The 24,065-nt window shown below is 35.1% G+C and overlaps 2 protein-coding genes across 5 annotated transcripts in view; both read left to right on the plus strand.

Moving 5' to 3' along the window:
* LOC127865980 (von Willebrand factor A domain-containing protein 3A-like) overlaps positions 1–12,173 on the plus strand; it is a 50,575-nt gene extending 38,402 nt beyond the window's left edge. For both annotated transcript variants that reach the window (XM_052406138.1, XM_052406139.1), the window contains 8 exons: positions 1,008–1,150; positions 3,892–4,036; positions 5,037–5,181; positions 6,290–6,438; positions 6,787–6,913; positions 7,792–7,889; positions 9,258–9,316; positions 11,461–12,173. In XM_052406138.1, the coding sequence (XP_052262098.1) occupies positions 1,008–1,150; positions 3,892–4,036; positions 5,037–5,181; positions 6,290–6,438; positions 6,787–6,913; positions 7,792–7,889; positions 9,258–9,316; positions 11,461–11,498 (904 nt within the window). In that variant the 3' untranslated portion in view covers positions 11,499–12,173. The remainder of the gene's footprint in view (positions 1–1,007; positions 1,151–3,891; positions 4,037–5,036; positions 5,182–6,289; positions 6,439–6,786; positions 6,914–7,791; positions 7,890–9,257; positions 9,317–11,460) is intronic.
* A 2,181-nt stretch (positions 12,174–14,354) lies between these two features.
* Positions 14,355–16,647, plus strand: LOC127870349 (uncharacterized). Of its 3 annotated transcripts, none has more exons than XM_052412973.1 (6): positions 14,442–14,493; positions 14,701–14,842; positions 15,110–15,205; positions 15,485–15,531; positions 15,935–16,041; positions 16,441–16,647. In XM_052412973.1, the coding sequence occupies exons 3-6, from the start codon at positions 15,123–15,125 to the stop codon at positions 16,537–16,539; spliced, it is 336 nt and encodes a 111-aa protein (XP_052268933.1). In that variant the 5' UTR covers positions 14,442–14,493; positions 14,701–14,842; positions 15,110–15,122; the 3' UTR covers positions 16,540–16,647. The 3 variants fall into 3 exon arrangements, with proteins under 3 accessions (XP_052268932.1, XP_052268933.1, XP_052268934.1); XM_052412974.1 differs by having other exon boundaries at positions 14,455–14,493; positions 14,690–14,842; XM_052412972.1 differs by lacking the exon at positions 14,701–14,842 and having other exon boundaries at positions 14,355–14,493.
* The last annotated feature ends 7,418 nt before the right edge of the window (positions 16,648–24,065 follow it).

Raw genomic sequence — 24,065 nt, forward strand, 5'->3', positions numbered from 1 at the left:
ACTTCTCAACTGAGATGGCATTTATTTTGTAGATGTGACCCAGAGATTTTTTGTCTTTTTGTTGTTTTTATAAGAAGATATGTACTGTTATTTGCCTGAAACTACTGAGTCATTTTGTGTTTTTTTAAGTTTTAATATTTAAGGAAAACACTTCTTACCATGGTACTTTTTTATGTCCCCCACCACTATAGTGGGGAACATAAAGTTTTTGCCCTGTCTGTTGGTTGGTTTGTTGGTTGGTTGGTAGGTTTGTGTGTTTGTTTGTGCAAACTTTAACATTTGCAATAAATTTTGCTATGTTGAAGATAGCAACTTCATATTTGACATGCATGTGTCTCTCATAGAGCTGCGCATTTTGAGTGGTGAAAGGTCAAGGTCATCCTTCAAGGTCAAAGGTCAAATATATGGGTCAAAATCGCTAATTAAATTTAATGTTCACTTTTGCAATATTGAAGATAGCAACTTGATATTTGGTATGCATGTGTATCTCATGGAGCTGCACATTGTGAGTGGTGAAAGGTCAAGGTCATCCTTCAAGGTCAAAGGTCAAATATATGGGGACATAGTGTTTCACAAACACATCGCTTGTTGACAATGTTATTGCCACATATGAATTGGTCAGTACGTAAGTTAAAATAAATTTTATTGTATTGTTTTTTGCAAAGTTTGTATTTTTTTAATTTTAAGATACTTAATAGCTATTTATGTCTTGCATAGATGTTATAATGAGAACCATTACTAGAGGTATATGAGTATTTTTTTAATTTAAAAACACAATTATATTGTCAGAGCGCAAAGTGACATGGGAAGCCTGTGCAGTCCACACTGGCTAATCAGAAAAGACAAATCGCTTTATTGTATTTTTTCTTTTAAATGAAGTCTATTTTAAACTTAAATCCAGTTTAGGCGGAAAGTGTTTTCAATGATAAGCCTGTGTGGACTGCACATGCCAATCGGGGATGAGTCTCAAATAATACACAATGTTACCTATGTGAGCTTGTTTGCAGGTACTGTGACATCTTCCCAAGCATCAACATCAAGGGTACAGTGAAGCACCTACAGTTGCTGCCTCATGAGCTGGAGGACTATGAGAAACAAGTGGAGAAAGTACTCAAGAGATATCTCAAGCGGCTGCAGTGGCTTCTTAGTGGTAAGTAACCTTTCAGCCATAAATATATGTATTAATACATGCCATTATATGTAAAAAAAGGTCTTTCTGGGTCAGGCTTGCTCAGTTGCTAGAAAGCTTGCAAAAAAGTTGCACCCAGTAGGGTAGCATATAGCAGTCACACTGTTGGTCAAATAGTCTGTCTGTCTGGCATTCTGTTTCCAGTCCCTTCCTTAATGCCTTCAGATATGAAACTTATTTTTATGCCCCCCTTCGAAGAAGAGGGGGTATATTGTTTTGCACATGTTAGTCTGTCCGTCCGTCGGTCCATCCACCAGATGGTTTCCAGATGATAAATCAAGAACGCTTAGGCCTAGGATCATGAAACTTCAAAGGTACATTGATCATGACTGGCAGATGACCCCTATTGATTTTCAGGTCACTAGGTAAAAGGTCAAGGTCACAATGACTTAAAATAGTAAAATGGTTTCCGGATGATAACTCAAGAATGCTAACGCCTAGGATCATGAAACTTCACGGGTACATTCATCATGACTGGCAGATGGCCCCTATTGATTTTCAGGTCACTAGGTCAAAGGTCAAGGTCACAGTGACTTGAAACAGTAAAATGGTTTCCGGATGATAAGTAAAGAATGCTTACGCCTAGGATCATAAAACTTCATAGGTACATTGATCATGACTGGCAGATGACCCCTATTGATTTTCAGGTCACTAGGTCAAAGGTCAAGGTCACTGTGACTCGAAACAGTTAAATGGTTTCTGGATGATAACTTAAGAATGCTTACACCTAGGATCATGAAACTTTATAGGAACATTGATCATGACTGCAGATGACCCCTATTGATTTTCAGGTCACTAGATCAAAGGTCAAGGTCACAGTGACTCGAAACAGTAAAATGGTTTCCGGATGATACCTCAAGAATGCTTACGCCTTGGATCATGAAACTTTATAGGTACATTGATGATGACTGGCAGATGACCCCTATTGATTTTCAGGTCACTAGTTATGCTTGAGTCTACCTGGGTGACTTAAAGGTTTAGTTTGGTTCTGGTCAATTTATTTATTTGGCAAAATTACAGGCCTTGGACTTATACATTTTCTCTAGATTGACAGCTTTCCAGACTTTTTTGCTTAAAGTTTGGAGTTTTGACCTGATTTTTGGTTTGGGAGTCTACCTTCATGACTTACAGATCTTGAAATTCATTCCAGTCCATTGATTTTTGGCAAAGTTACAAGCTTATGCATTTTAAAATTTCTGTAGCATAACAGTTTTCCAGACTTTTTTCCTTAACGCTTTCATATATTGATCTGATTTGTGTGATCTGTGTGTGAGTCTACCCATATGACTTACCGATTGAGTTTGAGTGTTGTTCTGTTCCTTACTTTTTAGACAATGTTATACACCTCTGACTTAGGAATTTTCTTTATAAAAATACTTTTCTTGATTTTTTCCTAAAAGCTTTCAGATACAGACCATAATTTTTATGTGTGGATCTACTTGCATGACTTACAGATCAAGCTTGAGTTTTGATGCTGTCTTCTGATTTTTTTTTTAAGTTATACCCCTTGGACCTAACAATTTTCTCTAAAATAGATGCTGTGCAGCTTCAAAGTTCAGTATGTGGCATTGTGTTTCTTAAACAAAACTCTTGTTTGTCTTTAAATAATGCAATCATTATTTTGATGTGTAACATTGATTAAAACTGCCATTTTTCTGTACGGTAACTTTTCTTTTCTTCACATATCGTCGCTGTCGTTCTGAAACCTCGTAGCTCCAAAATTTTCAATTTTTTTATGTCCCCACTATAGTAGTGGGGGACATATTGTTTTTGCCCTGTCTGTTGGTCTGTACGTTGGTCTGTTGGTCTGTTTGTGCCAACTTTAACATTTTGCAATAACTTTTGCTATATTGAAGATAGCAACTTCATATTTGGCATGCATGTGTTACTCATGAAGCTGCACATTTTGAGTGGTGAAAGGTCAAGGTCAAGGTCATCCTTCAAGGTCAGAGGTCAAATATATGTGGCCCAAATCGCTTATTTTATAAATACTTTTGCAATATTGAAGATAGCAACTTGATATTTGGCATGCATGTGCATCTCATGGACCTGCACATTTTGAGTGGTGAAAGGTCAAGGTCATCCTTCAAGGTCAGAGGTCAAATATATGTGGCCCAAATTGCTTATTTTATGAATACTTTTGCAATATTGAAGATAGCAACTTGATATTTGGCATGCATGTGTATCTCATGGAGCTGCACATGTTGAGTGGTGAAAGGTCAAGGTCAAGGTAATCCTTCACAAGGTCAAGGTCATCCTTCAAGGTCAAACATCATATAGGGGGACATTGTGTTTCACAAACACATCTTGTTTTTTCGTCTTTTCCGAATATATGAAGTCTGGCGCGTGTTTTGTGCTATATCTCGTAGCTATACCCCAATCAGAGCCCTTGAAAAAGCCACGTGACGTGACGAAATGTTGTAGAATGATTGTTGGCTTTTTTCCCGGCGAAACGTAGCGACGCCATTTCACCTATAGGTACGTCGTTTCGTTTGGACAAATTTGACAAAAACGTTTTTATATTATATTTTTTTTTGCAACTACGAGGTTTCCTATAAAAAAATGAGACGTTTTTTTCTCTCTCCTGAAAAGTTGGCATTTTGTAGCTACGAGGTTTGAGATCGACAGCGACGATATCCTCCTTGAGAAAATTATTGTTTGGTACTTTCTTAACAAATCCCATCCTGTATTGTCCGATTTAGGCAGTCGTCGTGTGTTTGGCACAGTGGTGCACAAGAAGTGTGCTATTCTGATCGACACGTCTGGTTCCATGGTGCCCTACATGGAGGAGCTAAAGAAGGAGCTGGCCTCGCTTGTGTGGGAGCAGCTCTACAGGCAGGGATGCAGGTGGGTCTAGTTCTGTACAAACTGATGAGACTGTATCTGGGAACACTGGGCTTAATGCATCTATGTCATATGTTGTCCCACAGTAGTTGCTTTAATGGGATATTTGCTAAGAAGAGACTGCCTTTTAACGAAAAATGACGTAAAAGTAGGAAAGAGTGGTCTTTGATAAGCCCCTGCAGACTGCACAGGCTAATCTGGGATGACACATTATGCACATGAAATAAGCCCAGTTTTATCAGAACAAGGCTCCATTTATGAGCCGGTACCTGGGAAAACCGGGCTTAATGCATGAGCAAAAAATGTCGTTCCAGTGCAGTCTGCACAGGCTGATTAACAACAAAGCTGTCTACATTACGGTATGTTTTGTTGAAATGAAGTCCTTTGTAAACAAAAGTCCATCCTTGGTTGAAAGTGTAGTCCCTGATCAGCCTCTAAAGACTACACAGGCTAATTTGAGATGATACTTTCAAATTACAAACATGCATTAAGCTAGGTTTTCCCAGAGACTGGATTTAAATTGTTTAGCAGATTTCATGATAGGGCAAGTATATATTATGTCAAATACTCCTTTTCTTGAAATCATTTATTATTCTTAGACCTCATTATGCTTGTATTTTTACCCCTGGTAACCCAGTCTGTGAGGGATTTGATTGCAGTCACTCATTTTGTAGGTTTGCCAAAGTTTTTAGTGTGAATTGCATCTGCATTTCTCAACTGATTAAATCGAAATTTGTAACACATCATCGCCATTTATATTTATTATGCAGAACAATATACTTGTAGGCACTTACCTGGTGATAGAATCAATCATATTGTTAGATTCAATACACAGTGTTATTAGCCATAAAGAAAATGAGGACTTATTGTTTGACGGGCCTTACTTGTAAAATCTTTCATATACTGTTAATTAATGTTTGCTGAATTTCATACCAATTAAGGAATTGTCATAAATCCCAATGCATAGCATCAAAATACATTATTTTAATAATACTTTTTGCAGATTCAACCTGATACGTTTCTCTGGCAACTGTGAGAAATGGAATGAGAGAATACAACCTGCGACCCAGGAGAACTGTCACTCTGCAATCAAGTGGGCCTCCACTCTGAAGGCTAGTGGCAACACATGTACACTGGAGGCCTTGCAGGTTGTCTGTGCTTGATTGTACATTGTCATGTCACAGCTTGTATTGAGGTGTTGAAAAATTGCTTGAGGTCTCTTTTGACCGCACATTTTAAATAGTCCTATCGCCATACACAAGGTTTTAGTTTATACTTTAGCTCAGCATTTATGTCAATCTAGAAAATTGTGATAATACAATACAAAATCTATAGATAAGTAAATTCTCAAATCAAGTTATACTTTGTACAATAAAGTTAACCAATTAAAAAAAAGTGTTCCTTATAGAAATTGCCAAATGTCAACGCTAGATTTGGTCTAGTAAGATTGTTTCAACGAGGTACAAAGTGCTTGTTTTTATTGTTTGGGGGACAATATATTCTATTTGAATCTCTCGGACGATTTCCAAACATGTACAAGCAAACCGCATATTGGCTTTGGGCAGCGTTGGAAGCATGCCATAGTTCTCATGAATAATCATAATGGTAAATAATTATACAAGTATGAACATATCAAAGGTCAAAATTATTAGCTTACTTAAGATGCCAAAGACATTTGGTCCCCAAGCAGTCCTCAAGCAGTATGTAAACACATTTGAAATTCGAAATTTGTGACGGCAGCTGCAGAGTTCTGTGATAGCTTGCATAAATTATGCAAATAAATGTAAACCGAATTAATCCGATCCTGAGTTGAGATCACCTGTAGAACAAAACAAGATTAAATTGTGAAACGATTTTTAGATGCTTAAAAGTTGCAGAATGCATTTTGTATTTTAACGTTTTTGCATCGATGTTACTTGTTTTAGGGTCTTCCTATTGTAATTAACCTTCGTATGTATATCACTTTTTTTGTTGGAAGTTTTTATACAGCATAAATAATAGTATTGGGCAGTGTTTAAGGATCTTTAAGTTGTTTTATTTATTAAAACATAAATTTATATGTATTGATTTCTATTTTATCCATGTATTCAGTCTATTTTTTTCTTTAAAGACATTTAATTTGTGTACAGAAAACTTTAAATGTTTGATTGTACCAATTCCAACAATGAAAACGTTGTTTAATCATAAAATATGCACATTACTTCAACATATATATCCCTCAGTCAATAACATCATCACATATTAAATATGTTACAGCTTGCCTTTGAAGACATAGAAATAGATTCTGTATACCTGTTGACGGATGGTAAGCCAGACACTAGTACGTCCCTGGTCCTGCGACAAGTGGCAGAGAACACTAAGAATATGATTCCTATCAACACCATATCCTTCAACTGCAATGACAGGTGGGTGGGGCTAACACAAGTTTGTTTCTTCTGTTTTCCTCTCTTTAGGTAGACATATTCGAATGGAACAGTCACTTTATTCAGCACTGTAGACAGCATTTTACAGTATTCCTATTAACATTAATTATATCCATAGAAAACTTGCCATTCATGCGTTTCAAGGTGTTTCTTTCATAATTAAAAAGTTTCATTCCACACTGGGGCAAGTAAACAATCTTGCATTTTCTTCAAAAAGCAGTTTCCAGGCTTGTGACAAACAGACCCATATTTATGAGCAGAATTCTGTGAATCTTCAATTCAATTGCATGAAATGTTAATATCCCTGTCTTTATATTCCCTCCCATACAGCACTGCCAACAGCTTCCTGCAGCTATTGGCAACAGAGACCTCAGGTCGTTACCATCGTTGCCATAGCGACTTTGATGCCCAACTCTTTGCTCATAAGCTTCTGCAAGGTGGATTCAATGATGCAGAGGTACAAGAGATTTGTTCATTCTGTAGGCACTCTCAAATTTGTGGAAAAATCATGATTATTTTCAAGTAGCAATGCCTTTATTTTTTATAAGGTAGCATATTTCATTGAACCAATGCATTTTAAAGTCATGTGAACATTCATCAGCCCTGTTACAACAAATATAATTTTTGCATCGCCATGTTTTACATAATATTTTTTCATTCTTAAAACTTAGCATGTCTGTCCTTTGTATGCCCCAGCTTAATATATAGAGAGGGGCATATATATTTGCCTTGTTCATCAGTGTCTCAGATTTATGTGTAGTTTCAACAAAAAATGGAGTGATTGAATTTTATACTTTTATTGGTCAACTTATAATTTTGGTGACCTGAGTATTTTGATGATTTTTTTACAAAAGCAGAGTCATTGCCCTGTTAAGCAAAAAACATGTTTTCCACTTGTGTAAAAATTCAAACAGTTTTCCTTCTAGAGTGATCTCTGAAAAAATTAAAATCTGCATTTGAACTTGCACAGCTAGGTACATGTATTTTGGAGCATTTTTGTAACATCAGGGGATTTAAAACCCTTTTTTTTGCAAAAATTGAATTCGTGGAATTGTATCATGTATAAGTCTCAGTGAAACTTTTTTGAATAATACAATTTACAAAGCTAATAAATGAATCAAAATGTTTACAGATTAAGCTTAATACATCATATATTAATGGATGAATACCAAGAACTTTTTTACATATATAAGTCTTTTTTTTTCAATCGTCTCCTATTAACTCATTTTCATGAAATGTTAAACACCAAATTACAAACACAACCTCAAGCAAAACACCTGTAAGTATCTGTTATCAGCATCCATGAATACATCAATCTTGTACATGCTGTTGTAGTATCCCCATCTACCGGAGTTGGAGGGTGATGACTTGCGCCGGCTAGGTCAGGAGATCACGCTGGCACGCAAATACCTCCAGCAGGCGAGACAGTACAGGTAGCCATCTAGCCATCTTGGCTGCAGCAGAAGTATCTCAAACTTAAATACGGTTTTATTTATCACCAACTGAAGAAAATAAAGTGTTCATTTTATCATTTTTCAATTTTATCCCACCTGTCCCACAACATGCACTATGGTGTTGCTTTAAAGTAGTTTTGAATAGCTTCCTATCTATAGGGCGCGCTATGTGAAAATAGGTCTTTTGTCATATGCAGCCCACAAAGCTCCAGACCAGACTGCGCATTTGCACAGTCTCAACACAGCTAATGACACCACAAAACCTTGCATGACTTTATAGCCCTTATGTAGCTCCTGATCAAAATGCGTGAAGGCACAGGCTGGTCTGGAGTTATCCTGACTACATATGGCATACAAGCCATTTTTGCATGACGCTGCTTATATGGAGGGTTAAGTGTGAAACTATTGTTTCTATCTAGAAAATACAGAAATTAGTTAAGTCCTTATGGTCCTAATGTAAACATATCACTCTGGTGAAAACTTGCCATATTAGAATTTTCTCTCATCCATTTGTTGATAAAATTTGTCTAATACATGTACATAGATTGTTGATGTTATCAGATAACGTAAAATGCACATATGCTTTATACTCTGATAAATAAGAAATGTTTTTCATCCTACAGCTAAATGATTTTATAGAACATAATAGGACCCATACAGAAAAGATAAGGCTTATCCCACACCTATGTTTATCCCACACCTAGTCATTTGTGGAGGAAGGTCATATTACTAGGAATCAACTATAAAGTTTTCATTTTTAGTAAAATCGAATCAGATTCAAAACAACAAACAATTTGATACCAAGATGTTATATATTTTAAACACAAAATGCAACAAAAACAGCGAAAAACATTTTTTTACAAATATTAAGCGCGCGTGCTCATGACGTCATTTTAACACATCAAACGACAAAAATTGTATTATTTCCGGGTAAAACTGCAGCCTTTTAGCATTTTTTTCATTATTTCTTTAAAATCGGGGACGTAGAGGTACGATGAACAGAAAAAAAGGTTACTTTTTTTTGTAGGATAAAAAGAATACCATGAAAGTGTGATTGTGTACTTAAATGAATCCCACTCGTCTCTGAAAGGCTTACAAGGCTCGGCAAGCCTCGCCATGTAAACCTTTCTTTACTCGTGGGATAAATTTAAGTACACAATTACACTTACATAGTATTCTCTATAGGTATATTAAAAAATACTGATTGTATACAAAGCAGGGTTTATTTTAACTTAAAAATCAAGTGTTTCTTTCTTTGAATGTTTAAGACATTTGAGTCAAACTCTTGGGGTGTTTTCCCACATTTAATTTGTGGTATATTTCTCCATGTTGCCCTTTTATTTCCAGAGCTCTGTATACATCAAAGTCATCAACCCCAGCTCCTGAAGGGTCAGACACCACGCAAAGTAAGTTCTTTTTATAAACTAGTATGAAACCCATTTCATTACTTTTGTACTAGGATATGACACATTTCACAACTTTCATATTAGTGTATGAACCATTTCACAACTTTCATATTAGTGTATGAACCATTTCACAACTTTCATATTAGAGTATGAACCATTTCATGGCTTTTATATTAGTATATGAAAATTCTAAGAGTTTTATAGTAGTATATTACCAATTTCTTTGACTAATATACTATTATATGACCCATTCCATAACTTATATCTTAGTATATGACCCATTCCATAGCATTAATCCTAGTGCATTACCCATTCCATGACCTTTATACTAGTATATGACCCACTTCTGGACTTTTGTAAAGTTGTAAACCCATTCCATGTCATTTATACAAGTATATGACCCATTCCATGTCATTTATACAAGTATATGACCCATTCCATGTCTTTCATACAAGTATATGACCCATTCCATGACTTTCATACAAGTATATGACCCATTCCATGACTTTCATACAAGTATATGACCCATTACATGTCTTTCATACAAGTATATGACCCATTCCATGTCATTTATACAAGTATATGACCCATTCCATGTCTTTTATACTAGTATATGACCCATCCCATGTCTTTCATACAAGTATATGACCCATTCCATGTCTTTCATACAAGTATATGACCCATTCCATGCCTTCATACAAGTATATGACCCATTCCATGTCTTTCATACAAGTATATGACCCATTCCATGTCTTTCATACAAGTATATGACCCATTCCATGTCTTTCATACAAGTATATGACCCATTCCATGTCATTTATGCAAGTATATGACCCATTCCATGACTTTCATACAAGTATATGACCCATTCCATGACTTTCATACAAGTATATGACCCATTCCATGACTTATATACAAGTATATGACCCATTCCATAACTTTCATACAAGTATATGACCCATTACATGACTTTCATACAAGTAAATGACCCATTCCATGTCTTTTATACAAGTATATGACCCATTCCATGTCTTTTATACAAGTATATGACCCATTCCATGACTTTTATACAAGTATATGACCCATTCCATGTCTTTTATACTAGTATATGACCCATTCCATGTCTTTTATACAAGTTTATGACCCATTCCATGTCTTTTATACAAGTATATGACCCATTTCATGTCTTTCATACAAGTATATGACCCATTCCATGACTTTCATACAAGTATATGACCCATTACATGACTTTCATACAAGTATATGACCCATTCCATGACTTTCATACAAGTATATGACCCATTCCATGACTTTCATACAAGTATATGACCCATTACATGTCTTTTATACAAGTATATGACCCATTCCATGACTTTAACAATAATATATCACCTATTTCACGACTTTTACATTAGTTTATGACCTATTTCATGACTTTTGTACTTCTGTATGACCTTTTCCATGACCTTTACTACTATATGACCTATTCCATGACTTTTGTACTACTATACTTGTATGACCCATCCCATGACTTTTGAACTAGCATGTGACCCATTTAACGACTTTTGCACAAGTATGTGCAAATTCCATGACTTTTGTACAAGTATATGACCCATTCAGTAACTATTATACTAGTACATGTATATGACACATTTCATGACTTTTTTTTACTAGTATATGACCCATTCAACAACTTTTGTTCTAGTATATGTCCCATTCAACGACTTTAATACTAGTATTTGACACATTCTGTGAATTTTAGTAATAGGATTTGACGGATTCCATTACTTAAATACTAGAATGTGACCCACTCCATGACTTGTTTACCAGTATATGACACACTCCATGCCTGTTTTACTATCATATGAATAAAATTGGCTTGTTGTGTCACGGAAGGTTTCATGTATTTAACTTAATAATAATATTTAAGGTTTGCTATCATGGTACATTTATTTATGTTTTAAAATATCTCATTTGATTTTTACTTAAATGTAATTTAATGTGTTTGTACAGCAATTACAGATGGACAAACATTACCTGAATAATAGAAAAAACGTTAATATAAAAAACACTAAATGACAGCAAGTAAATGTCAGACACTCTGCTTGAGGTAAAAATACATTTTATTTCTCAATATATTTCAGGTAAGCCAGTCTTCGTTGTTGGAAAGCCAAAAAAATAAATGCAGCAACTAAAATTCAGTGGACTGATGCTGTAATGATGAAATGGACATCAAGATACAATGAAGACATCCCTGGTTTTAACTTATGCTGAAATTGAATAGTTATTCTGAATACAAACATTCGAATATTTTTGGTACATTTTGCTATTAGTGTACATAAATATTTGGTCTTCATTGATCTTTTTGGGAAGTGAGACCACTTTTTGTGGTAGGTGCATTTATAAAAAAGGCGCCAAACTGAACATTTTCAAGCTTTTTTATTTCTTTTTTTACGTTATCTTTGTCATTTTAGATAAATTGTAAAATATTTTACATGTATTACAGTTTGCAAAATGTACGCTACATGTAAAACTTTAAAATTGTTTAGACTAGTCAAATGGTAAAATACATGTTTTATTGGTTTTTATAAGAAATGATGCCTTTATACTGATTGAGTTTTGTCTGTGATACATATTTATTGTATACATTTTGTATTATAGATTTAACATAATATAAAATTGTTAACATTATTTTAAAATATGCTTAAGGTGATAGGAATTGTACTGTTTCCTTCATTGAAAAAAGAATGTATAAGTGTGAAATATTACCATTTTTACACACCTAAATGTTTTTTTATTAAAACAATTTGTAAGTAAAAAATATAATTTATAGAAGAAAATTAAAAGCATCAACATATATTGTGTTGTTTTATTTTCCACAATGTCGAAAAATTAGAACACCTAATCATCAAGTAATTACCGTTAGTTTTATCTACACACGTGTATAGATGAATATATAGGAAATTATTGTTAAATAATATAACTCTAAACTTTTCGAACTGGTCACTTTTTATTTCTTATTTCCTCAAAACATTATAGACGAAATTTAATGATAATATCAATAAGTTACAATACAATACTCTGCCATTTTTTTTACAGCGCTCATAGTACCGAGGTACCGGTAATTAGAAAAGTTAACATAGATATCATACGTCTTGTTAAGTTTGTTTACTTTCATAAAAGTATCCTCTCAGATTAGAAAGTCGCAAAAGTTAATAATGCTAGAGTCAAACTAGTATTTAAAATTAATACCAATAACTAAATTGTGGTTATAAAACAACTGATATAGTTTCGAAGCTTTAACGTCAAACTACAGAATAACGCAAATGCATTCATCAATAACATCGCGCAATAAAATTGTTTGTAATCTCATATTTTTATATGCTTATTTATTTGATGTCAATTGTTAGTAGTGGATTAGGTAGCGTGATAAACAGATGGTTATGTGTTGAGCTTACTGAAGTTGTTATCACAGTATATTTCAAGCGCGGTCGTAAATCGACTTCTCCAGTTTTGAAATCTTGTTTTTAAATGTTCTCATTCAAATTGACGCTAATTTCGTTTCTCAATCCGCACGAAAATGGATTCCTAACATCAAAAGAGATTTGTTTCCACTGCAGCTTCCAAATAGTGTTAATGCTTTCAGCCTTTCTGAACTGCACTTTTGCCACCAATCCAAATGAATTATGTATATTCTAAGTTAACCTTAAGTTCTGCTACAATATCAAAGGCTAGAAATGTTTATGCCATTTCATTTATGAATGTGATGAGCCGTCTTTGATTACAGCAGTGTCGTCTGCAAATGAAGATATTTTATGTTCGACGTTTTTAATATTTATACAGTTGATATTTTTATTTCCTCTGATGCACTAGCAGGAATAAGGATCGCTCTGTCTGCAACCGCGTTGAATGTTAAAGAATTCTGAATTCAGGATTGTATCCGTTTTGAATTACAGCAGACGATGGAAAATATTTGTAAAAAAGCTTTTAAGATATATATGATTATGCATTGAGTTCGAGTATCATAGAAAGAACTAATGGAATTACCCTTTCCGCACACGAGACCACACAACTTTGCGTGACTTAAACTCGGTCATTGTAGCTCCCGGCCTGACTGCTTGGACGCTGGTCTGGAGATATTTATTGTGGACGAATATATATGTCCTTATACACGCGATTCGTGAGCAGCATGCCGTGACACCAGCTGGTCACTGGGAAACAGCATTTAACCATCGGTCATAACGCCAAATGTTTCCACTGAAATATGTAGTTTAAATGAAATATATTAACTTTTGTGGCTAGCTATCATATCCGAATCAATTCATGTACCCTATTTGTCATTATTTTCACAGCATTAACACTGCCTAAGCAAATATAATTCTTGAAACAAAGAGTAGTCAAATGATTGAAACATGCATTTGTGAACAAAATTGAGCATCTTAGCAACAGTAATCTTAACTACTAACTACCTTCTTCTGGCATATGTTCAGAATTCAGTTAGCGCCATATTCAATTTAGTACCTCGACCTTAGAGGTAGACGCACGAAAAGTAAAGCGACGCACGATACGACATTCTAAAACGACAATTGACATATTAAAACGACACGCGATATTTGAATATTTGGTTGTCGCAATTAAACTTGTCGAGTGCATGGAAAGTAAAGTGTGAATCGTCTTAAATTGTCGCAAGCCGTTGAAAGTGTCGCAGTAGATGTGTCGTGCGTCGCTTTGTATGCTAACCTTAAACGGCAAAAGGCGACAGCCAAAATGGCATGGCAGAATTCCGTCTCCATTCGACGTATATATACATGAAGCTGTCAGCAGCGTTGCGTCGATTTGGCAATAATTTGGAGTCTCGGGGTCTAAATTCAACTCCTGCTATACAAAAGCTCACACACACTAATGATGTTAAAGGTGCTACAATGTTATCTCAATAGCAGCACCATAATGGCAAGTGGTGACAACAACTGCTACTGCTTCGGGCTTTTTTACTTTGTCAAACAACAGGGCCTACTTTGTGTGCACGTCAACAGCTGGACAGCCTAGGCGATTGTAGTCCTAGGAGTCAGGCAGCGAGTGAGATGGTGGAATCCAGCACACGGTATATATACAGTTGTTCGTGAAAATCAGCCAATGTACTGGAAGCACTTAAGTCATAATCGGAGTCAAGTAAACAGGTTTGTGTGACTATTGCATAAAAATGGTTTGGTTGTTTAACAACTTCTGATATGCCTATATGATTGCGCTTTAACGCAACAAGGTTAAATTTTACAATTGTGTTTGCACAATTCGTCTTTTTCGAGCAGTTGTATTTGCCTTATGAAGCAGAATGTATTTATATATTTTTGTTATGAGCTGAGGTACATTTTAAAGTGTCTGCTTAGCGCACTGGTTGGTAAGGCGCTTCTATACCTAGGCGACCCGAGTTGACTTTTCATGTTCCGACGCATGTGCACTTCGGTTGGCGGTAACCACAGCAGCAGTATCATCTTAGTTCTCGATTCCCCGTCCCAATAAAAGAATAAGGTAAAACTCGCAATAGTTCAGTTCAAAATTGATAGAATTTGCTAAAAATCTTTTTTAAACATCTTCCAAATTTTCGCGAGTCAATTAAGTTAGTTTCGTGAGATAAAACGCTCTGACGATCATCACATAATGAAGACTTCGAAATACATGTTATTAAACAATGTTATTCGCTGCTTACCACAAACAGGAACATATTTAACATGTATGTGTTAATAGGTCCCTGTCCTGTTTTAAAGTAGGCCTAATTAAGTTGTTTCTTCATTTTAGTGATTTTCACATAATGACCAAGAAAATCATTTTCCTCGTGATACAGTTTGCCGTAACAACCGTCTTCGCCGACGACCAAGAATGCAATGAGCTTGGGTGAGATCGTAAATAAACGATGTTTTCACTAAACTTGTACTTTCTTCATAAAAAAGACGAAAACAAATTTGTGTGATGTGACATGTCTAACAAAACGAATTATTTTAATTTGTATTACAAGGTATGGTCTGTAATAATCTTCGTTAAGATCAGCCAGTGCCTTTTGTTATATTAAGTATTAAGTTTACTTTTAAATATTTTAACCATGTACAGTCGCCAATGGCTTAATTATATATTACAAGTTATGGTGTTATTTTTATGATTACTGTTCTCTTGTAGGGACTGTGACTGTGGGGATGTGTGTCATGATGGAAAATGTGTGGCAGGTACGCTTTTATTCAAATAACATGTTTGTACATGTTAATGTATTATATATCGTACTTGCATTATTTGATAAAACCATCAAACAAAACCCGATGGCAACACACATCAGTGTTACATATATCGCGTTCATGCGAATTGCAAAAAAAAACTCACACAAAATAAGTTTGCGTGTACATCTAGCTGTTATATAGCACACGTTGCTGTATTTGGTTCAATATATACGCCATTTAATGTACAGTATGTCTAGGGCAATGTTATATGTTCCAATGTATTCACACAAAATGCATGTACCTTTCCATTTCATTGATTTTATCGTACTATATTTGCTTATGTTATCATATGTAACGAACTTTAGTATTCATTATGGTGAACTATCACTTGTATCCCCACTGTGTTCGCGTCCAGGTTGCCACGTTTACGACGTGTTCGTCGCCGCCGGAACTCAGCGCACGGTGTATGGACGCCGCTGTCAGTGCGACTCGGACACAGATCCTCACGGCAGGGCTGTGAAGGTATATAATGTAGCCATAAGTAGGAGTGTTCTCTTGTGGCACGTGATTAAGTGATCAAGTGATCTAGGTGCGATCGTACACAGGTTTTTTCTTGATAATTCTAGACCAGTTCATTTGATGGAATGTACATTACGTATATTGCGATTCCAATTAACGTATTTTGCAAGGTTCATAGATTCTTATAAACGTGTTTTGCAATGTTCATAGATTCTTATTATCGTGTTTTGCAATGTTCATAGATTCTTATTATCGTGTTTTGCAATGTTCATAGATTCTTATTATCGTGTTTTGCAATGTTCATAGATTCTTATTAACGTGTTTTGCAATGTTCATATATTCTTATTAACGTGTTTTGCAATGTTCATAGGTTCCAATTAACGTGTTTTGTAATGTTCACAGTGCGCAGAGGGAGTTGCATTCGAGGGTAACCCGATCCATCACATGATGTACACCCCGAACCCCCGTTGCTATCATTCCGACGACGCACCAACTGCTTAGGAGAAAAGGAGCTTGTTCCCCTTTCCACAACCCGTCGTCAGCATGTCCGTTTTGTGCATGACTCGTACATGCAATGTATTTAACATTAAAACACATATGAAAACCTCACTGCGGTTGTTTCTAATATTAATGTAAAACTTTTATTTTACTTTACTTTTGTTTTATTTAATGGGTTTTATAATAGCGAAAATGAGCGCACACGGTTTATTTGCATTTAGATACGCTGAACTTCGAATAAACGTCACACATGTACTCACAAAAATATTCTCCGTAAATCAGGGATGACAGCAGTATAAATTTTTTAGAATTTAGACGTCTGGGTAGTTATATCACTCCTAAAAAAGGTCGAAGATGCTCACCCCGAAGATGTCGTTGAGTACATGACAGGGGATTGCCCCAGTTATTGATTTACAACGGCATGCTAATTTATTTATTATTTTACTATATTTTTTTCGGCGTTAGCTGTTTAACGTCACTTTTGACCTTAGGTGACTTTTAATCCCATTCATAACAAGAAATATCTTTAAAAAAGATATACGGCGTTGATTGTGGTCGATGTTTACAAAGACCTATAGATGTTATCTATAGGTCTTTGATGTTTATGAACGATCAAAAGTTATCTCTATGAGATAAAAAGTAGCGGATGCCTTTTTTCTGCGCAGTTCTTAGCTACATCACAAGCAAATCAATTACGGGGTGTTGCGCCAGATTTCGTGGCTTATTTTGCTTTATGTGATATTATTACTCAGATATCTATATTTACAGAATAGAAAAACATAAGAAACATGAAAATAAACGAGTGCATATAGGTCAGCCGGCAATACTCGAATCTTATTTAATTGCATAATTATAGTATATAATGAATTATTGTGCTCATGCTTAATAAACTGGTCTAAATGGATAAATATTTCTAATTAATTTTATCAAAATTGGTCCTTATCATGCAAATGTTGAAAACATATTAAAAATCGATGATTGACATACCACAATAATATCGCCGAATATCTTTATTTAGTATCTTTCTGATCAAAACAGACTTCAAGTGCACAAAGTTTACGAGACGGCGTTTATATAAAGATTTCTGCAACTGACCGCAAACTGACCTTGATACCTTGCGGATTGGAATGCAAAGTTAGGTAACAATTCTGCTGCTAAAACGACGGCTTGTTTACGCCAACTGTACACGACCAAGACAACAGCTGTGCCTAAAATATTGATACATCGACAAAGCGACTAAACGAACTATTTACTCAATCAGACAAAAATAGCATAGATTCCAATTTTTTCCTTCAATGAAAAGATCGCAACCCCTTCTGCGAACTCCGGTGATGAACTGTATATAAACTCTGACTTTCACACACTGGCCGCGAATTGACCCGAAACCTCGCGGGTTGAAATGCAATGCAAGTAAGTACTTAATATGAGAATATAGCCTTTAGTATAAACGCTTTTGCGCTGGTAATTCTCTGAAAATAAAAGGTGAATGCACAAACTGTATTTATGTCGAAAATTGATTGTAAAACTGTTCTATCTATTGAGCCTTTTCATTAGAGATAAAATTGTTTCATGCAGTAAAACAGTGTTACAAAGACGCGGATATGTTTCCAATGTTCTGGTGTTATACTCAAATCAGCCAATGGAATAAATGAAGTGTATTCATTCGTACCTAGCCGCGGGAAATTTTATTTGAATATTATTGGACACTTACAAAGGTCAAGTCAGGGTGAAAAGCTGGCTTAATACAGCTTACGCCGAAAAATGCCCGCGGCTAGACACAGATGACACTTAATTTAGTCCATTGGCTGATTTGAGAATACCACCAGAACATTGGAAACGTGAACGCGTCTATTTATTACTGCGTGTTCAGCATGAAATAATTTTATCTCTTATGAAAAGGCATCCCAGCAAACAATCTATATGGGACCCATATGGGTCCCATGTGGGCACCTATATGGGCCCCATGTGGGCTGCCAACATGGGACCCAGATGGGAAGTGCAACCGGGCTCCACATGGGTCCCATCTGGGCTGCCCCATTTAAGTATATGGGGCAGCCCAGATGGGACCCATATGGAGCCCGGTTGCACTACCCATCTGGGTCCCATGTTGGCAGCCCACATGGGGCCCATATAGGTGCCCACATAGGACCAACATGGGCATCCCTTTTACTCAATATGGGCTACATACGGGTAGCCCTTTTACTCAATATGGGCTACATACGGGCAGCATTGCACTAAATATGGGCTACAAACTGGTAGCATTGTATTCAATATGGGTACACAGAGCCTGTAAAATTTTGGACAACGCATTAATGGAAATTCAGGTTATGTTAGAAATAATATGTAGGCTGCAAACATGAAATACTGTGTGTTCAAATTGAACATCAGACAAAAGATTCTTGTACATGTACTTCCAATTTCATTTTTTAAAATGTTTTATCTATTTCTTCTTGCTGGAACAGACTGATATCAAAGGGTTTAAGAGCTTAATAGCATTATCCTGCAAGAAATACAAGGTTTTTGTTAAAAGACTTAAAAATTTATTAAAGTACTCTCAACTTTTATTCACATAAAAGTATTACACACATATACATGGATTCATACATACATAGCAGGAGGATCCCACGTTAACTATTCTACCAGAAAATTCTAAAATAATATGGTGATTCCTAACTTTTTGAATGTAACATGAGCAAAAATATTTAACATGAAGATGCTAACAAAAACATGTTTCTATCTAATGTTCTATCCGCATGGAGTAATGTTACTCATAATCTATAAACCCAAACCAACAGTAAAACTATTTTATGGAACAATAAAGACATAACTTCAAACAATAAGACGTTTTTCTATAACATTATATATGTCATCCAGTTATACGACTATAGAATTAAGGACTTCTATTATTTTGATATTAAATATATATTACATATACAGAATACCTTCAAGTATTTTCCTGATGTTCTACACATTACTACAAAGCATACCTATGCAGAGCTCCAGATAAGGGTCGTATTTTCGTAATTGCGAATTATTTTCAAGCCCGTTACATATTTATTTTAAAATCTTGTCATACCATTTAGAATTACAAAATCAAGTTACGAATATTATTTTTACATCGGTTCGTATCGATTTTTATTGAGTTCTTTTCACATATTTAAGATAATTGCGGTGCTTACATGTATATAGAAAAAAAAGAATGGTTATCAGGTTTGTTTAACAAAGCGCATTTTTTCCAATAAAAGCGGCGTATACAGTCTATCTGTTTAAAAACAATGGCAGCGCCCAGAGAGCGTCCTAAAAAACTGCAAAGCGTCCAAAAACACGCTTTTAACATATTGTACACAAAGTGAGCCAAAGTTAAATGTTTAGAAAGACATTATAGAAAAGATCTTATACGATGTTGTATTTTCAGTTGCTGACACAGTCGGAAAAGCTAAACAAAAATGCAACACGACGGGTCCAAACTTAAACACACAAAAAACATTGAACGAGTGGAAGGGACAAGTCCCATGGCTAATGGTTGAAAAGATTGAAGGGGAGACCCGTTTTAATTCTGAAATATGTAAAAATTCATCTAAAGCATGCAATCTGAGCACAGTTTGGGCATATGAAGGTTTTTGAAAAATAAAATTGTATAATACTGAAAAGACACTGTTGAACTAGTATAAATAAAGTTGCTAGTATGTTTATTTTGATTTTTTTTGCATGAAAATAACCATTATTATTTATTTTTAGGTCATTTACAAAAAATAAGAATTATTTTCCAAAACTAAGTAGTAACGTTAAGAATAAAATTTCAGAGTTAAGAATTCTTTTTGAAAATCTGGTAGTAATTTAAGAATTTCACAAAACCTTATCTGGAGCTCTGCCCATGCATATTAAATCTTTAACCAATACAAATAACACACCATGTACTCAAAGAACATTAGTAGAAAACATACTTGCAAGACTATACAAAATATTTTATAAACTACAAATTAAAAACCCTGCAGAAAAATCCAAAGCTCAAATAAATGGCAAATCCTTTTTCGAGAACAAGTCCACATTATTATCTTTGATATCTTCATACATTCTAGTGTTTTCCGTAACTGCACACGATATATATATATATGTCTTTTAAAACCTTCAAAAACTGGAATGCTGTTTCTTCTTTTGCAAAGGAATATATACCGTTTCATTTCCAGATAAAAAAGATTGTATGCTTTCTTAGAAGATGAGCCTTAAAGGAATGGTTCAGGATCAATGGATAAAAAACTGTCAATTACATTTACAACATTGCTTAATATATTTGATAAAAAAGCTTGAACTATGCAGCAGTCCTAGAAAAGATGGATCGTAGCTTCATCACCAAGATGCTCTTCAAACTCATCCATTTGCTCAAATGTTCCAATTGGAAGACTGATGTTCTCTGGCAGTTGCATTGGCTCGTCATCAGTAGCTGACCTAGCCAAGAGCCACTGCAGCATCCGCTTCATTTCCCTGTTCTCATCTCTCATTGTTTCCAACACCGTTAAAATCTGTGTAACTGCATCTGACGACAGAGTAAAAAACAACTGTACCTTAAATTATGTTGACAATAATATATATCACAGCTGGGTCGGATATAATTATATCGGATGTGTGCCAATATAACGGTGGCGGGCCCGATTTGTGCCAACAGCTGTTGTACAGCTAGGGCTGATTATAGCAACTTGCACCTATATGCCCGTCAACATCAATTTGTTTCTTTTATAAGAAGAAGTATGTATTATTATAGATCACTAAATGACTGTGTATTTTATATTTTTTAAGTTGGATTATCTGTTTCCATCAATTATTTATGTAATTAAATATCAGGTATTTTTTTTAAGCAGTAATTCCAAAACTGAAATTATTTTAAGTTAAAGTTTCAAGCACAAAAATCAGTTACTTTGTCCTATGAACTGTTTTTGGGAAGGCTCTTCAGCTGCCTGGACTTAATGGGAGTGACCGGCCTCTGTCATGCACTGCTGGACATTCCTTGTAAATACAATGTTGGCAAATGAGGCTGTGGTGAATATTTTATTTTCTGAAATAAATTTGTACAATAAACATTACGAATTTAATTATTTCTTAATACACAGACTTTTTTAATATTCTGCAAATATGTGTTTAAATAATCATTAAAATTTGCCCACAGGCAGACAACCTTGGCTTGCGTGCAAGTAATCAAAGATCTATAAAAAAAACATTATATTATACGTCTTTGATGTAATACGTTTAAATTAATAATATCAATGTATGAGATAAGTAAGATTCTCATGCATTAGCATGATTACTCATTAAGTGTTCCATTTTTTCAGACATGCGCCTGTCTGCTATAAATAGTTTGTATTGAATTTTAGGCAGAATCAAGTTGAATTAAGCAGTTTAACTAAGAGATTGATCTATGGCGACAATCGAACGTAACGACTTACGTCGCGAAAATACATGACAAATGCAAAGCGAATAAAAAATCTCATAATTTGCAGTTCAAATTATTAAACACACAGGCATTCATTGAAGTAACAGATAAATAAATAATGCGTGATCAGCAATATATATCTGATTTTAAAATAAATATATAATTGCGTGTATAATATCACAATTTAACAAATTACCCGTTTCGAGTGATTTTGTTTTGAATGTTTTCGCGAGGCGGAATTAACGTCTGCGCATGCGCATTTTGTTTAAATACTTTATTTTTCTGCGCGATTATTTAAATTAAAATTATCTCTTGAAAATAACTACATATTAATCATAGTATATACATAATTGAAAACATAGCAATATCAAAAACAGAATTTTCAAAAAATGTGCGCCCGATAGCTGATTTTGTCCTTTGTTGGGCGGCCCAAATGGGACCCGTATGGGACCCATATGGGCTGCATATTATTTGCTTATGCATTGATTGTATATTTTTTGGTAAAATATTAGCAGTTGAGATCAAGTTTGTCATACATACGTTTTAAGAAATTAGTTTTTAATCAAATAAATAAAAGTTCATATCTTTTTCTTGATAGCGCAATAATATGGGACCCTTAAGGGCATTCCCATATGGGCTTACCCATATAGGTCCCAAATGACTCCCATTTGGGCTTACCCATATGAGTTTGCCCAGAAACAGCCCGGTAGATGATTTTGTGCTTTGTTGGGCGGCCCAAATGGGACCCATATGGGACCTATATGGACTGCATATTATTTGATTATGCATTGATTTTCTATTTTTGGGTAAAATATTAGCAGTTTAGATCAGCATACGTTTTAAGAAATGAGTTTTTAATCAAATAAATACAAGTTTACATCTTTTTCGTGATAGCGCAATAATATGGGACCTATATGGGACCCTTATCGGCATTCCCACATGGGCAAGCCCATATAGCTCCCAAATGACTCCCATATGGGACCCGTATGGGACCCATATGGGCCGCATATTATTTGCTTATGCATTGATTTTCTATTTTTGGGTAAAATATTAGCAGTTTAGATCAAGTTAGTCCTACATACGTTTTAAGAAATGAGTTTTTAATCAAATAAATACAAGTTTACATATTTTCCCGATAGCGCAATAATATGGGACCTATATGGGACCCTTGTGGGCATTCCCATATGGGCTAGTCCATATTGGTCCCAAATGACTCCCATATGGGCTTACCCATATGGGTTTGCCCAGAAACAGCCCATATGGGACCCATATGTGCATGTTTGCTGGGATGATAGATAGAACAGTTTTACACTCAACTGTTCACATCAATACAGTTTGTGCGTGCACCTTTTATTTTCAGAGGATTGCCAGCGCCAACGCATTTGCACTTAAAGGCTATGTTCTCATATTTAGTAATTACTTCCATATTCTTGTCTGTGTACTAGTATATTTAAGTTTATAATGATGATAAAAGTATCGTTTTTCGATATACTGATATAAGTTTTGGCCAAACCATTTTAATTGTTTTCGAAATTAAACATTTAACATGTAAAAGTTTGAAGTTTTAAACAAGCCGTGGTTCCAGAGGTGGAATCGCGACCTCACTTTTAAGCATTGCATTCCAAGCCGCAATGAATCACGGTCAGTTCGCGGTCAGTACAGGGATCTCTATATAATATAGACGGTATCGCGTAAACTAGGTGGACTGGAATTTTATTTAGACCAGATGTTAAATGAAGATATTCGCCGATATAATTATGGTATCTCAATAATAGATTTTTGATGTGTTTTCAACAAAACCATGATACATATTATTTGTGATTAATTTAACAAGAATTATTCCACCATATTGACCAATGTATTGAGCATGAGCGAGGTGATTTCCGATACTGTAAATAATCGAATTAAATAGCAATTTCCGACAAACAACTAAACAGGTTTGTCCGAAGAACGCGCGGATACTTCGCGTGTGGCCGTTTGACTAACACGTTTTAATTTCACTTCCATTCTTCTTATTTTTTTGTATCTATAGATATATGATCAGAAATATGTAATAATGTAAAATAAACCGCGAAAACTACGCGTAACATCCCGTACTGCGTAA

This window comes from Dreissena polymorpha, chromosome 2, assembly GCF_020536995.1.
Source record: "Dreissena polymorpha isolate Duluth1 chromosome 2, UMN_Dpol_1.0, whole genome shotgun sequence".
Taxonomy (NCBI): domain Eukaryota; kingdom Metazoa; phylum Mollusca; class Bivalvia; order Myida; family Dreissenidae; genus Dreissena; species Dreissena polymorpha.

Coding starts and splice junctions, on each gene's coding strand:
- LOC127870349 (XM_052412972.1), top strand. CDS start 14,450: ATGTACTGGAAGCACTTAAGTCATAATCGGAGTCAAGTAAACAG. Junction 14,494..15,109: donor AATCGGAGTCAAGTAAACAG/GTTTGTGTGACT, acceptor TCTTCATTTTAG/TGATTTTCACATAATGACCA. Junction 15,206..15,484: donor CAAGAATGCAATGAGCTTGG/GTGAGATCGTAA, acceptor GTTCTCTTGTAG/GGACTGTGACTGTGGGGATG.